The sequence below is a fragment of the Pristiophorus japonicus genome, chromosome 21 (assembly GCF_044704955.1).
Source record: "Pristiophorus japonicus isolate sPriJap1 chromosome 21, sPriJap1.hap1, whole genome shotgun sequence".
NCBI lineage: Eukaryota > Metazoa > Chordata > Chondrichthyes > Pristiophoridae > Pristiophorus > Pristiophorus japonicus.
In genome coordinates, this window is record NC_091997.1 from 84,291,505 (window position 1) to 84,308,405 (window position 16,901).

The following is a 16,901-nucleotide window of genomic DNA, read 5'->3' on the forward strand; positions in this document are numbered from 1 at the left end:
CGCTCTCCCCCTCCCCCTCCCCCTCCCCTCGCTCTCCCCCTCCCCCTCCCCCTCCCCTCGCTCTCCCCCTCCCCCTCCCCCTCCCTCGCTCTCCCCTCCCCTCCCCCTCCCCTCGCTCTCCCCCTCCCCCTCCCCCTCCCCTCGCTCTCCCCCTCCCCCTCCCCCTCCCCTCGCTCTCCCCCTCCCCCTCCCCCTCCCCTCGCTCTCCCCCTCCCCCCTCCCCTCGCTCTCCCCTCCCTCCCCCTCCCCTCGCTCTCCCCCTCCCCCTCCCCTCGCTCTCCCCCTCCCCCTCCCCTCGCTCTCCCCCTCCCCCTCCCCTCGCTCTCCCCCTCCCCCTCCCCTCGCTCTCCCCCTCCCCCCCTCCCCCTCCCCCTCGCTCTCCCCCTCCCCCTCCCCTCGCTCTCCCCCTCCCCCTCCCCTCGCTCTCCCCCTCCCCCTCCCCTCGCTCTCCCCCTCCCCCTCCCCTCGCTCTCCCCCTCCCCCTCCCCTCGCTCTCCCCCTCCCCCTCCCCTCGCTCTCCCCCTCCCCCTCCCCTCGCTCTCCCCCTCCCCCTCCCCTCGCTCTCCCCCTCCCCCTCCCCTCGCTCTCCCCCTCCCCCTCCCCTCCCTCGCTCTCCCCCTCCCCTCCCCTCGCTCTCCCCCTCCCCTCGCTCTCCCCCTCCCCTCGCTCTCCCCTCCCCTCCCCTCGCTCTCCCCCTCCCCTCGCTCTCCCCCTCCCCTCGCTCTCCCCCTCCCCTCGCTCTCCCCCCTCCCCTCGCTCTCCCCCTCCCCTCGCTCTCCCCCTCCCCTCGCTCTCCCCCTCCCCTCGCTCTCCCCCTCCCCTCGCTCTCCCCCTCCCCCTCCCCTCCCCTCGCTCTCCCCCTCCCCCTCCCCTCCCCTCGTCTCCCCCTCCCCCTCCCCTCCCCTCGTCTCCCCCTCCCCCTCCCCTCCCCTCGCTCTCCCCCTCCCCCTCCCCTCCCCTCGCTCTCCCCCTCCCCCTCCCCTCCCCTCGCTCTCCCCCTCCCCCTCCCCTCCCCTCGCTCTCCCCCTCCCCCTCCCCTCCCCTCGCTCTCCCCCTCCCCCTCCCCTCCCCTCGCTCTCCCCCTCGCTCTCCCCCTCCCCCTCCCTAGCCCTCCCCCTTCCCCTCCCCTCGCTCTCCCCCTCCCCCTCCCTCTCCCCCTCCCCCTCCCCTAGCCCTCCCCCTTCCCCTCCCCTCGCTCGCCCCCTCCCCCTCCCCTCGTTCTCTTGCTCTCCCTCTCCCCCTCCAGCAAGTTTATTAATGTCGTATTGTATTTTGTTGCAGTCCTCCTTGATATTGTCTAAATCATTTATATAAATTGTGAACAACAGTCATCCTAGCACTGTCAGTTACTTCTTCAAAAAATGCAAACAATTAGTCAAGCAAGACTTTCCGTTTTGAAATCCATGTTGCCCAATCATATTATTGGTTTCTAGATGTTTTCTATTTTCTCCTTTTAGTAGGGATTCCATTATTTTTCTTACTATCGCTGTTAAGCTGACTGGTCTATAGTTCCCTGGACAGGTTTGATCACCCTTCTTAAATCTGGTACTGCAGCTTTTTCTAACATTGTTAAATATTTGCAATAGTGCCGCTGCTATCTCTTCCTTAGATTCTTTTAAAATCCATCCAGAACTGTTTTATATTCTGAGTTTGATTAATTTATTTAATATTTCTTCTCTTTTAAATGCGGACGCATCATTTTTAATCTCATCTTCCAATGCAAAGATCCGTCTGATCCGTCTCTGGTAAATACTGAAGCAAAATAATGATTTAATATATCTGCCGCTTTGCTATCACTACTTGAAATTTTTTCCTGACCATCCCTTAGTCTCATCTTTACTTTCCTTTGTTATTTGTGCCTGTAGAATGTTTTACTATTTGTTTAATGTTCCTTGATAACTTAATTTCATAGTTCCTTTTTGCCTTAATTTTTTTGGACTTTTCACACTTGTCATGTTCTCCCCTGCTGTCCATGTACTTGGTGTATGTCCCTTTCCTTGCCCTCAATTTTTTGCTTGTGTCTTTATTCATCCACGATGTTTTATTAGTGTTTAGTTTGTACTTGTTTTTTTAAGCAAATATATTTTTCATGGGCTCTGTTGAACACCGTTTTAAAATGTTTCCCGTTGCTGTTCTACAATATTGGTTTCCAATATTGCTGTCCATTTTATTTTCCCAAGTTCCATTCTCAGACCCTCAAAATCAGCTTTTCTTCAATCTTTTACTCTAGTCTTTTTCATACTTCTATCCTTCTCAATTATTATCCTAAATCGTATTATATTATGGTCACTATTGCCTAGATGTTCCCCTACTTTTACTTCTTTTATCTGCCCTAGTTCACTCGCTATTACCAGATCCAGTAGCAAATTCTCCCTTGTTAGGCTTCTTAGCTACTGGGTTAAAAAGGAGCCCTGTACTTACGCATTGTAGAAGCCCCATTCCCTTATCCACTTTACCTACCACTTTTGGCTAATTAGTTTTGGGGTTGTTGAAAGCCCCCATGATGATGACTTTTTTTTTACTCATTTCCCTAATTTTTTTGCATATTTCTTCAGCTCCTCTGGATGCATAATTCTTCATTCACAGCTAGGGTAATTACTCCTTCATGATCCGAAGGTTACTGGTCAGTTGTCTCCATCATAGAGTACCATATTTTTGCACCATCTACAATATTCTGTGTGATCTTACTCCATAAACCAGAATTTGTGCTCTGTGCATAGTTGCTCTATTTTCCTCAGGAACTTTGCACATCACCGTTTGATTAGTTTAAAGTATAGCATTTATTCCAGTTAAGTGATTGATTGTTTAGCTAGTTAACCAGCATTATTGTAAGTGATTTGGTTTGGTTACTCAGCCATACATTAAGGTGTGCTAAATGTAACATTCACAGTTGCTTCCAGAAAGCACAAAGTAAACTTGTACTTTCTTAATAGTGTGCAAATAACTGAACACCCATTTAACCTTGTCTATTTACCAAGAAGAACTTCACCCTCAAATAATTATAAATTGTAATAAAATATGTTTGACTGTTAACCATAATTTAAAATGAAAAACACTTGCTACACTTATTCAAAGAAATGTTTAAACTCTACCCACGGTATGAGATTATTAAGATAGTGTCATTTATTTACCAAAATATTAATTTTACCTAACTTTAATATGAAGATGCTGCTTGTCTTGTCAAAAGTAATTGGAAAATTTCATGTTTAGACAATCTAAAGAAAATGATACATGTTCTGGGTGAAATTTGCAAAACTTTCACAACCTATGCCATAAATGTTTAATTGGATACGATTTAACTTGTATTCCACCAGGCTTCTGGATTGGGTCGAATGAAGCCGAATACACTTGTGATTGGATATAAAAGAGACTGGCGTACTACTAATTCTCAGGATGTTGAGAATTACGTTGGCATTTTGCAGTAGGTAGTTCTTGCTATGTTTGATTAAAGTTAGTGGCTCTTGGAAGTAGTGACTTTTTAATTGATCAATGTCAGCAAATGCTGCAGAGTAATGTTTGCACATTGGTATACAAGCCAAAAAGCATTCCTTCTCTAAAAGCAAAATATCTTCAGGGATTTGTTAAATTCAGTTTTCACCAATTTCCACTGATACATTTTTGGACGGTGTACTGGTGAAAATTGAATTTGAGAAACCTCCCTTGCCCCCAAAATAAAAAGTACCCATTGTTTTCTACTAAAAAGTCCTGAAGACGCACCACATCCGTGGCGCGCTGTATTTGCCATGCTGAGGTCACTGATACAATGCCCATGCATCTCTGCACCCGATTTTAGGCAGAGTTTGGATTTTTTTTTAAGGTGACCTGGATCGTCCTTGAGCACTCCTGAATTTAACCCCTTTAGCATTAATCAGCGTTATGTCAGCACTGAAGCAAAGGCTCTGAGAATAAATGGAAGTAAACAACTCTAATCACTTTCTGCAGGTGTGAAAGGGGAATATTTCACTGAAGGCAACTAGCCCCTCAAGCTGCATTTCTTCACTGGATCTCACCCTGCCAAGCAGCAGTTCATAAAAATCCCTCCCGGGTTATAGCTCAGGGTAAACTGGCTAGAGGATGAAAGATTGCTTAAGACATTGGAATATTTTCCTAAGAACTTGTATCTAACTTGTAGGTAGTGTGGAACAGGCTATAATACCAGCCTTTGCATCCCTCGTGAATGCTCACACTCCTGCCATTCAGGCCATGGGCTGAAATATGAACTCCTCCGTGGACAGGTTGATTGATCAGATTGGACAAAGAGACAGCCATTGATAGAGGATTTACCAATATCCTCACTTCCTTTGAGATCTGTTAATCAACAAGCACAGTGCCATTGATTCTACAAGTTGGATCAGAATTGAAGTGGCAGAGGATGAAATGATGTTCCCTCTCATGATGGCATGACATCGATACAATGGCAGTGACTTCCCACATGGCAGGAAGCAGCCAAGACCATGATTCCATGTAGGAGTGCAACAGCAGCAGCCTAAGACAAGGTCGTCTGGTATCCATGCTAATGGAGGTCCTGAACCACCAGATTCCCAAAAATCCCTTGCAGAAAGTCCACTTTTATCTACCTTGCAGGCTTAGGGGTAGACTTTGTAGAAGCACTAGAGTCCATTTCACTTTCAGGCATGCACACACTGGTTGCAGTGAGTGACATGAAAGAGTACATGTAAGAAAATAAATATATCCATTTGTATTTTCAGCCTTCACATTTAGTTGCCTAAAAAGCAACGGGGTGTATTTTCATCTTCACCGCCTAAATGACAGTCTAGCGGAGCAGACCACTCACCCTTTATAGAATCCATCCAAATTTCATCCCATTGAAATCAATGGGCTGATCTGGTCCACTAGATTATTGCCCAGGAAGATGAAAATTTACCCCAACATGTTGCAGAAGAGTGGTCTGCTTGCCACATTGAGACTGTGACCTGGAACTGTAGGAAATATTTATTGAAGGACAAAGGAAACGATGTAGGGAGATCTTGAAATGTGAAGCTTTTAAGGGGGATACTTAGGAGACGGACTCCTCCAGCACAGTCTGCCGAATGGTTGTTGCAGATGCCAAAGGTACTTGTGTCTGCTGCATTCTCAGACTCCATAATTAAGTTCATTAAAGGGCTCCTGCTTACACTTCAAAGGCACCATGAGTGATGACTGCAGTGGATAACCTTGGTCATCCAGCAGCCAATCCTCAAGTTGCTGGCTGTAGAAAATAGCATGGTGGACTGTTAAATTGAATAGGCCATAAAATGGAATCCAGTCAATGTTCAGTTTGTGTTTGACCATCAGCTTAAGACCATGCATGTGAATGCCCACGCAGTCATGGCGCATTTCATTTTAAGGCAGTTCACCACAGAGCATGTAGAGCTTGCTTGTATGCTGTCGACACTGAAACCTTGTACTTTAGATAAACCTGCCTTCTGGAAAAAAAACTTCAGCTCCTTCACGTTACTTCTTTCAGTCCTTTGGGAAAATTATGAAATTGTTGGATTGTACAAACCTGGTTTAGGTAGCAATACATTGCAGATTGACATATCCTACCGATGGCTCCATTGTCCCCTGGAAATAATCTGAGACCAAAAAATGCAAAAAGGTTGGCACATCACTGCCTTTGGTAGTACTCTGCCTGATCTGTTGTTTGGCTGCAAGTCCTTCTGCAGCAGGTTAGACAACACACGATGACTTTCCTCGTGAATTTGAGCCTGATTATATTCAGTTGGTTGTGTACTTGAGTACGAGCTCTCCTCAATATTGGCTAATTTTTCTGGCTTCTTGCTCATCCTCCTCCTCTTTCTCCAGTAGCATACAAGGGGACTCCAGTTGTGGTGCCTGGCAAAGAATAACCCCACCCCAAAGCAGCCCATAATCACTGTTCAGCACAGTGTGGAGGGTTACTTCAGCAACAAAGTTGGAAATTCATTCTTCCTTTTTTACTCATTGGAAGAAAATAAAACCGGCAGTTGATGGCCACTCCTTTCATTTGTTTTCCGGCACTGACTAAGCCTTAATTCCCACTTTGTCTGAGTACTTCTTAGACTTGACCCCTATCCTTGCGTTAACTGAGGAAATGATGTGAATCTGAACATCTCTTCTGCATAACTAGTGTGTGAGTGTCAGCCGTGGCTCAGTGGGTAGCACACTCTCCTCCGAATCAGAAGGTTGTGGATTCAAGTCAGACTCCAGAGACTTGAGCACAAAAACCTAGGCTAACACTCCAGTGCAGTACTTGCAGTACTATTTCAAAGAAGAGCGGTGAAGTTATCCTGGCCAATATTTATCCCTCAATCAACATCACTAAAACAGATGATCTGCTCATTATCACATTGCTGTGTGTGGGAGCTTGCTGTGTGCAACCGCGTTTCCTATCTTGCAACAGTGACTGCACTTCAAAAAGTTCTTTGGGACATCCGGTGATCATGAAATGTGCTGTATAAATGCAAGTCTTTTTTTATTTAAACAGGCCTGTTGCACTCCAATGCAACAGTCCCAGGATCTGCTCAGAAAGAAGGGTCTTGTGCCACTGGAGCAGAAATAGTGTTATGGTTCTCTGTCCCATTCTTCCTGAGTTATGAATTAGATCCAGGTGTTACAGGGCATTAACATGAGGAAAATAGGTCCAAAGATGTCACCGATACAGTGGTGAATATCCAATGGGAGATGTGACGTGTTTTCATCCAACATATGTGGAACAAACCAAACTTTTCTTGCTAATAAAATCATCAAACCCATTTGATCATTAAATCACGTATATAATCTAATCTTTAGATAAATGAAGCAAGTAGTGCAGATTGTGCTCATCACCTAATGGACACCATTTTTTAATATTTATTCAGTAGGGATAAATACTCCACACCAGTTGAAGTCTCTGCTCTTGTTTTTATTTGCTACATTTCACTATTAAATAGGAATTTCCAGCATGTGCTTTCAGTCTGGTCCATGGGCAATCTTCAGCTCTGTTTTCTCCATTGTGTCCCTTATCACTTTCCATAATGAATCTGGACTATTATATTAATATATTGAGAATTAGTCTGATTGATTAGTCTTGTTGTGCGAGGCCCCTTAGGGAAGAGTGACCATAATATGGTAGAATTCTTTAAGATGGAGAGTGACACAGTTAATTCAGAAACTAGGGTCCTAAACTTAAGGAAAGCTAACTTCGACTGCATGAGGCGTGAATTGGCTAGAATAGACTGGCAAATGTTATTTAAAGGGTTGACGGTGGATAGGCAATGGCAAACATTTATAGATCACATGGATGAACTTCAACAGTTGTACATCCCTGTCTGGAGTAAAAATAAAACAGGGAAGATGGCTCAACTGTGGCTAACAAGGGAAATTAAGGATAGTGTTAGTTCCAAGAAAGAGGCATATAAATTGGCCAGAAAAGCAGCAAACCTGAGGACTGGGAGAAATTTAGAATTCAACAGAGGAGGACAAAGGGTTTAATTAGTAGGGGGGAAATAGAGTATGAGAGGAAGCTTGACGGGAACATAAAAACTGACTTCACATATCTATAGAAGCTTTTGCAGAGAAAAAGATTAGTGAAGACGAATGTAGGTCCCTTGCAGTCGAATTCAGGTGAATTAATAATGGGGAACAAACAAATGGCAGACCAATTGAACAAATACTTTGGTTCTGTCTTCACTAAGGAAGATACAAATAACCTTCCGGAAGAACTAGGGGACCGAGGGTCTAGTGAGAAGGAGGAACTGACGGATATCCTTATTAGGCGGGAAATTGTGTTGGGGAAATTGATGGGATTGAAGGCCGATAAATCCCCACGGCCTGATAGTCTGCATCCCAGAGTACTTAAGGAGGTGGACCTAGAAATAGTGGATGCATTGGTGATCATTTTCCAACAGTATTGACTCTGGATAGTTCCTATGGACTGGAGGGTAGCAAATGCAACACCACTTTTTAAAAAAAGGAGGGAGAGAGAAAGCGGTTAGTCTGACATCAGTAGTGAGGAAAATGTTGGAGTCAATTATTAAGGATGAAATAGCAGCGCATTTGGAGAGCAGTGACAGGATCGGTCCAAGTCAGCATGGATTTGTGAAAGGGAAATCATGCTTGACAAATCTTCTGGAATTTTTTGAGGATGTAACTCGTAGTGTGGACAAGGGAGAACCAGTGGATGTGGTGTATTTGGACTTTCAAAGGGCATTTGACAAGGTCTCACATAAGAAATTGGTGTGCAAAATCAAAGCACATGGTATTGGGGGTAATGTACTGACGTGGATAGAGAACTGGTTGGCAGACAGGAAGCAGAGACTCGGGATAAAAGGGTCCTTTTCGGAATGGGAGGCAGTGACTAGTGGAGTGCCACAGGGCTCAGTGCTGGGACCCCAGCTCTTTACATTATACATTAATGATTTGGATGAAGGAATTGAGTGTAATATCTCCAAGTTTGCAGATGACACTAAACCGGGTGGTGGTGTGAGCTGTGAGGAGGATGCTAAGAGGTTGCAGGGGATTTGGACAGGTTGGGTGAGTGGGCAAATGCATGGCAGATGCTGTATAATGTGGATAAATGTGAGGTTATCCACTTTGGTGGCAGAAACACGAGGGCAGAGTATTATCTGAATGCTGGTAGATTAGGAAAAGGAGAGGTGCAACGAGACCAAGGTGTCATAGTTCATCAGTCATTGAAAGTTGGCATACAGGTGCAGCAGGCGGTGAAGGCGGCAAATGGCATGTTGGCCTTCATAGCTCGGGGATTTGAGTATAGGAGCAGGGAGGTCTTGCTGCAATTGTACAGGGCCTTGATGAGGCCTCACCTGGAATATTGTGTTCAGTTTTGGTCTCTTCTTCTGAGGAATGATGTTCTTGCTATTGAGGTTCACCAGACTGATTCCAGGTATGAGAAGAGACTGGATCAACTGGGCCTTTATACACTAGTTTAGAAGGATGAGAGAGGAATCTCAGAATCGTATAAGATTCTGACGGGACGGGACAGGTTAGATGCGGGAAGAATGTTCCCAATGTTGGGGAAGTCCAGAACCAGGGGACACAGTCTTAGAGTAAGGGGTAGGCCATTTAGGACTGAGATGAAGAGGAACTTCTTCACTCAGAGTTGTTAACCTGTGGAATTCCCTACCGCAGAGAGTCGTTGATGCCAGTTCATTGGATATATTCAAGAGGGAGTTAGACATGGCCCTTACGGCTAAAGGGATCAAGGGGTACTGAGGTGAATAATCAGCCATGGTCATATTGAATGGTGGTGCAGGCTCGAAGGGCCGAATGGCCTACACCTGCACCTATTTTCTATGAATAGATTATGGCTATGATCTGTAGTACTAATGAAAATTCTGTTAACAGTAAATTAAACATTTTGGGATAATGTTTGTCTTGATTGACTTTTTGATGGGTGATAAAAGTATATTTTATTTATTGGGACCAAATCACATTGTCCATGTTCGCTCTTACCGGTTTAGTTGAGTTAATTTAAATGAGAATCTTAAATACGGCATTTGGAAGTTTGAGTTTGGATTCCCACCATGGAGCTTTGCATGCCAGGTGTGCATGTCAGAAATCCGGACTCAGGCTTGTAGACCCTGCAGGATTTTCCATCCATTCATTTTAATGGATAGATGGAGAAATCTGACCCCTTGTGCTCAAATTGTTGATGTAAATACCTAGCATGTGAAGCTACATGCATGGAGTGTGCGTTTATAAAATCTACCCGTATAACTTCAGTTTCAAAAAAAGCCTATGGCAGCACAATGAATTTCGGGTGTGAGATTCAAGCATATCCATTTGCTATTTTGAAATATATTGTTTTTGTTTGCAGTGATGCCTTTGATTTTGAATATGGTTTGATAATTCTCAGGATTAGCCAAGGGCTTGACGTCTCTCGCATACTCCAGATTCAAGGTAGGATAATGCAGCAGCTACACTAAACAAACTAAAAAGCGATAAACTGCAGATGCTAGAAATCTGAAACTTCAATAGAACCTGCTTGGAAACACACACTGGGTCAATCAGCATCTGTGGAGAGAATGGATAAGTTAATGTTTCCTGGTGTAAACCTTCATCAGAACCAACCACCAAACTGCAGAAGCAGATACTAAAAGCTTTCCTTTCCCAAGAGATTCTCGCAATTAACATAAATAGAAATGTGAGCAAATAAAATACTGGGGTAGATTTTGACTGAGTGGTTGTGTAAAATCAGCAGCCCATTTTACATCTCTCGATTTTTTTTTTTTATATCCATTGAAGTCAATTGGGAGATTGCCGATTCGTTATCGCCCATTTTACATTTGCACAAAGTCAAATCAAAAGCGAACACTGCTCGGTCATTGTTTCTGGATACAAGATTATCTTATGGCACCACACTATCTCCCTTCAGTTTTCAAAAGCGATACAGCATCACAACAGATCGTGTTTACAAGTTTAAAATATGAAGTTCAAGTACCATAGAAAAAAATGAGTTTGAATATAAAATTGAAGGAATGGCTGAGCAGGAGGTGAGACATGCTAGTACTATCTGGTCCACTGCACAAATAAGAGGCAACGTGACATCCGCCTACCTTTCCCTGCTGAGGTTGTTGAATTTTTTTTGACTAGCTGTTCAATCACATTGTTGCTGGCATTTACCATGTCTACTGCCTCCTGCTAAGCTCTCCAATCAACACTTTTCAAAACCTTATAGCCATGGCAGGGGAGTAAGACTTCTATTCTCTGCTTCACTTCCTGCAGCAGGACCTCAAGTAGAGTCTTCCTCAAAGCTGGGGCCCTGCTTCTTCCAGCAGTGCTGCAGATATGGGGGCAACTTTCTCAAGAAATAAACACTTGAAATATCAGTAGCTAAAGTGGTAATATATCCTTCAAAGTACAGCCTGCCAAAATTTAGAAAAACAGTTGCCAAGAGGCTAAAATTGAAAATAACCAAAATCACATGCATCCAGCCACAGTGACCATTCACTCCACCTCTGAGTTGCTGGGGGCCTATAAGGCATGTAGAGTTCTGCCCCTAATGGATGTCCCAAGAGTGAGTTCAAGTCCGTTTGATTGGGGCACATTCCGTGTGCGATATGCATCACTTGTACTTGGGTGGAGAAGAGGAAGGAGAATTGTCCTTGCAGGTTTTAAAAGCTGAAGTCCAGGTATAATTTATTTGGGGAAAAAAAAAAGATTCCAGCTTTTATGATTTCTATACAGAACATTACTGTGTGCAGTTTTGGGGACATTTATTATAAAAATGTGTTGCAACTAACAAAAAGATGCAGTGTAGATTCATTAAGATAAAATACTAATAATAGACTTTAAAACCAGTGCTATATTCTTTGGAGCAAAATAGGTTAAAAGGTGATGGTTCTAATTGATGTATTAAAAAAAAATTCAGAGTTTGAGAGTATAATTAGTAAAAGATAATTACACTGGTCGATGAATTAATGACGAGTGCATAAGTTTAAAATGAGTATTCAAAGCATAAGTGGAAAGGTTAGATCATTTATTTGAGATATTTTAGAGCATGGAAACTTATGAACATAATAGGGACAGGAGTAGGCCATACAGCCCCTCGAGCCTGTGCCGCCATTCAATAAGATCATGGCTGATCGGATCATGGACTCAGCTCCACTTCCCCGCCCGCTCCCCATAACCCCTTATCCCTTTATCGTTTAAGAAACTCTCTATTTCTGTCTTAAATATATTCAATGTCCCAGCTTCCACAGCTGAGGCAGTGAACTCCACAGATTTACAACCCTCAGAAGAAATTTCTCCTCATCTGTTTTAAATGGGCGGCCCCTTATTCTAAGATCATGCCCCCAACCCCCCAGTTCTAGTCTCCCCCCATCAGTGGAAACATGCTCTGCATCCACCTTGTCAAGCCCCCTCATAATCTTATACGTTTCGATAAGATCACCTCTTAGCATTAGCCTAGGCAAATAATAAAGCTCAATTAATCATGACATTTACAGAGATTTAGTCAAACAATTGAATAAAAAAATGTATACAGGGAAATGGGATTCGATAACCTTGATGGATCTAGCACCGACAAAGAAAGGATGAGGAAAATAGTCCTGGATTTTCCTGCACACTCCAACCCCAAATTGGGCAAGATACCAGGGAAAATCAAGTGGCATGGTCTACCGCCCAACCTGACCTTTGTTTTTTCTGCCCCAGCCAGGACCGCTGCTGGCTGCCTCTTCTCGGCTGCTGCATGCAAAAGCCGACCGGTCTAGGGCCCAGCTTCTCGCTGTATTTCTCTTCTGCCCTCTTCTGGAATTTAGAAGAATGAGAGGGGATCTCATAGAAGCATATAAAATTCTGACGGATTTTGGACAGGTTAGATGCAGGAAGAATGTTCCGAATGCTGGAAGTCCAGAACCAGGGGTCACAGTCTAAGGATAAAGGGGTAAGCCATATAGGACTGAGATGAGGAGAAACTTCTTCACCCAGAGAATTGTGAACCCGTGGAATTCTCTACCACAGAAAGTTGTTGAGGCCAATTCGTTAGATATATTCAAAAGGGAGTTAGATGTGGCCCTTACGGCTAAAGGGATCAAGAGGTATGGAGAGAAGGCAGGAGTGGGGTACTGAAGTTGCATGATCATATTGAATGGTGGTGCAGGTTCAAAGGGCCGAATGGCCTACTCCTGCACCTATTTTCTATGTTTTCTGTTACCATAGTTACCAAGGATTGCCGATGAAAGGTGACATTAAGCCCCAGAGAGTACTGGCCCCAAATGTAAATGGAGGTCCAATAGAAGCCTCCTCTCCCTTTGATCCCTTACCTGCTGAAGGCCCGGGTCTTAGCCGAAGCTTTCAATGGAAAAGATTCCGGTCTTTGGGGCCCTGTGCCTCTTTAATATTTCCTTCCCTCTCTTCTGGTGTTCCTACCTGATCCATTTGCTGGTGTGGATCCCTCTTAAGAGCCCACTATGATTGCATACTAACCCATGACCCAAATAACTAGTAGGGTCGTGGCTAAAGTCCTTCTCTGACCCTGTAGGGGTGGACTAGGGGAAATACAGCCCATAGTATGATCAATTTTCCACCTTTCTTGGTTCAGTTCTGACTAGCAAAAAGGTAGATAGAACTATTAATTCCACTATGTGGATAGCTGTAGAACCTTAGGGGGTGAAATTTGGTATCGCCCCATTCGAGGCGAAGTGGGACTTCCAGCGCCCGGCACAGTGGTCCTGCCCCAGCTGCAAAATTGGGTTTACCGCCCCTGAGAGGAAGTGCAGCGCAATGTCAGGCGATAAGCATGCAAATTTTCCAGCACTATGTGGCCTCTCTGTATAGAGCTGGCAAGAGCATAGGGCCCTCTCCCTTCCATTAAAGGGGAGGGCGCTCTGCAGTGGGGCGAGGGCCTACCACTACGCCAACGGGGATGCGGGATGCCACAGCCTGGTACAGAAGCGGAGTGCCGGGTTGTACCTTCGCGACATGGACCCATGAAATGGGCAATGAAAGGCCTACTGGTAAGTCGACCAAGCAAAAAAAATTAAAATGGCGCCGTGCATCTCCCCTTTACTTTTTGCCCTGCGAGCGAATTACGGCCTGGTTTGCGATCAGTGAGGCTGGCACTGACATCGCCCACGGCAGTCTTGCAGGGGGCTACCCAATTTCCACAGCAGGACAAAAACGAATCGCTGAGCACGCCGATGACGTCATCGTTGGCACAGCGGCCCAGGATGCTCCCAACGGGAATGGGTCGCTGCCGGTTTACACTTCCGCTGACTCCCGGGAGACTGTGGTTTCCCCCCCCCCCCCAACCAGGCGAGAAACAGGAGGTGCAAACGATGAGAATTTCTCCCCCTTGGCCTTCTAGCAGATTACACAAAGTCCCTTCACACTGTTTTACCTGTGATACCAAAGTTTGTGTTAAAGATATATTTACATTCTGCACGGCAATCACTTCAATAGGGAAAACTGGCTCTGGTAAGGATCATTGAAGTCAATCCACAGCTCTTCTTTTTAATAGGCACCCTTGAAACAAGTGCACATTCAAATTATCTCTAATTCTGCAATCTAGAAAAATCTATGCTTCCGTAGGTCTGTTCTGCTCCCCCACAAGGCCTTTTCTTACTGTCACTGCTTGGTCAGTCTAGTGATGTGTGGAGAGTATGAATGAAGAAAGACTGCATTCTCAGAACCAAGCCCTTACTAAGGATCCTTTTGGTTTAAAAGTAAACTAATGTCTCTCTGGTACTATTCTAAACAGTGTGAGAATGGGAAGGTTGTCCTATTGTGATATTGCCCAGGTAAAGCGATATTGATAGTGGCCTATTGTATGGGGGATATTTTGATTTGAATAGAGCCTCTATGTAGATAATCTTTCTTTCCTATTTGCCTTTTAATTAGATGTTAGTAATACTCTGGTAAAGTCTGTACAGTCCCTGCTCCTTTCTGGGGAACTTTAAATTCTACTATTGCAGAGCAGCTATATAAATGCTGCCACTTAATTTGTTTGTTTGTTCAGCCTTTTTTGAGAGACTTCCACAAGAACATTTGAGAAACCTACATCAGATGCAACCCCATTCCATTCAGAGGAATGATGAGGATGCAGCAATGCACCAATCTCCCTCTCCCACCCTTGAGACTAGGGAGAACTTTTATACAGGTTGCTTTGACAGTCATTACATAGGCTGCATCTCAGTGACTATCATTGTTACCAAAAGAAAAGTGTGTGTGAACCTTCCTTGTTGCCACTCCACCCCCTCTCCAGGAGATATCCTCAGGTCGCTGATGGTGGGGCCAGCAATCATTCATCTTAAATTTCACAGGCTGCCTCTGGAGGCCCGAAAGACCCCGGCAAATTGCCTGAATAATAATAATGAGGTCCAGGGCCCAATTTCAGGCCAGCCTCTGGCCTGGCATATGCCTGAAGTGAGGTATTTCCTCCTTGTTTGACAGTGAGTTCCTGCGATTAATGTAAGGCGAACAGGTAATTCATCACAAGGGTGTGGTAGGAAAAAACTAAAACTTGTGGTGCAATTTAGTTGCTCTTGCTCGCACAAAGGCTCTATCCATCATTATAAAACAAGCTTGCCAACCAAAAATTATGTCAAATACAATCAGACACAACTGGCTCTAACATAGGTATTACATGGCTTCTAATGCCATTTCTTTAACTGTTCCAGACTTCCCCTATGAGTCATAAAATACAGCCTTGAGGCCTTGAGTACCATAAGTACATTGGCAAATATTTTGCTCAACATGTAAAGCATTGCAAACAAGGTGCAGTGCATATACTGGTGAGGAGAATTCAAACAGAGTGCTGCAGTGTACTTGGTGCCCAATATGATGAATGTAGGATGTGGAGTTGGACTTGTGATTCTGAGTGAGGCAAAGTTCCAGGTCATTATTGAGAAATGTCCATATGGAGGCCAGCTGCTACCCCATGGGGAAAGAGGAAGGGCAAAGCACTGAAGTTGCTCAAAACGGCTCTTGTGCACCTCCTGGCAAAAACAGCAAGAGTAACACATCTCGGTTGCCAGAACATTAATAAAATCTCTGAGTAATGTTACATCATTTTCTGTCTGCCATGTGAAGACCTTTCTGTGCTGGGAAAAATTAAACTTTAGAAATCTTGTGAAACTTAATATTTATTACTTGTTGCTTGAATGTAGAACAGTGGAGAACATGTTTGCAACAATTTAAATGCCTGGTATGACGTGTTCAATGTTTTGGATGAACAGAAATGCACTGTTTCTAAATGTTCATAATTTTTGAGTGTGCAGGTGGTTAAAAGTCATTTTCATTTGTTTCATAGAAGAACTGCAGAGGAAGGAGCAAGAAAAGCTAGCATTGGAAGCTGCTATGAGAGACGAACAAGAGGATGGAAAACGAGGAATCCGTTCACTGAAATTCTTGAACAAAGCTGTCAAATACAGTACTAATAGTGCACTCGCAATGAATGCACAGCAAGGTAAAACATATCCATGTACACTAAAAGTAGCTAATACACAGAACCTCTCGGCCATTAAGTTTTGCAGGCGATCTCCCGCCATAACTCCAGCAGGAGACCAGTGGAATCTCCAAGAAATGGCTGAAAAAGAGCCATTTCTCTGAGGGTTCCATCAGCTATTTGTCTGAGTTACCGCGCGAGGCCGGAGAATCCCCGCTAAATTTCAGAAGCTTTATTTTATTTTTGCACTAATGAGCTAGTTTTCTTCTGTGCTGGTGCACACGCTAAGTCGTCTGGTGAGAGATAATTCAACTAAGGTGTGCAGATGTAATTCATTCTCCGCTTTAAAGTTACCTTTCCTTATTCTTATAGGGTGCTTGATTTTATATTATTGAAAAATAGAACAGCAATTTGAGAAGTAGAAGCAAACTGAGGAAAGGATTCAGTAGGGTTGGTAAAGAATATCTTTTTCTTCTGGTGGGGAAATCCAGAACAAGAGGACATAATAACATTTTAGAACTAGGCCATTCGAGAAGCACTTCTTCACACAGTTATGTACACATCTACTTAACCCCAAAAGTCTTTGGATGCTGGGTCAATGGATGCTTTCAAGATTGAGAACAATAGATTTGTTTGTTGGGTAAGGGCATCAGGGGATATGGGTCAAAGGCATTTAAATGTGGTTGAGGTACAGATTGCCCATGATCTCATTGAATGGCGGAACAGGCTCGAGGGGTTAAATGGCCTACTCCTGTTTCTGTGTTCCTAGAATGGGTTGATGCATTAATATTTCTCCGCAGTACGGTCTGAGGAGCTGGGAGATGCAAAATGAAAGGTTTGCCGGGTCAACACTGACGAGTGTATTAATAGCATTTACCTAGGCAGTTCTAATTCTAAGGGCCCAAGTTTCCACATGATTTGCGCCTGATTTTTAGGAGCAACTGGTGGAGAACGGACTATCTTAGAAATTGCAATTCTCCACATTTTTTTTTCTGCAGTTCTAGTCAGGTAGAACAGTTCTACTTTGGAACAGAAT

General features: G+C 44.3%; 1 protein-coding gene across 5 annotated transcripts in view; it reads left to right on the top strand.

Annotated features, from left to right (window-relative positions):
- slc12a1 (solute carrier family 12 member 1) overlaps positions 1-16,901 on the top strand; it is a 111,192-nt gene that overhangs the window by 57,239 nt on the left and 37,052 nt on the right. For 4 of the 5 annotated variants that reach the window (XM_070865150.1, XM_070865146.1, XM_070865148.1 and 1 more), the window contains 3 exons: positions 3,315-3,421; positions 9,797-9,879; positions 15,731-15,886. In XM_070865150.1, the coding sequence (XP_070721251.1) occupies positions 3,315-3,421; positions 9,797-9,879; positions 15,731-15,886 (346 nt within the window). The remainder of the gene's footprint in view (positions 1-3,314; positions 3,422-9,796; positions 9,880-15,730; positions 15,887-16,901) is intronic. The other variant, XM_070865147.1, reaches the window with a different exon arrangement.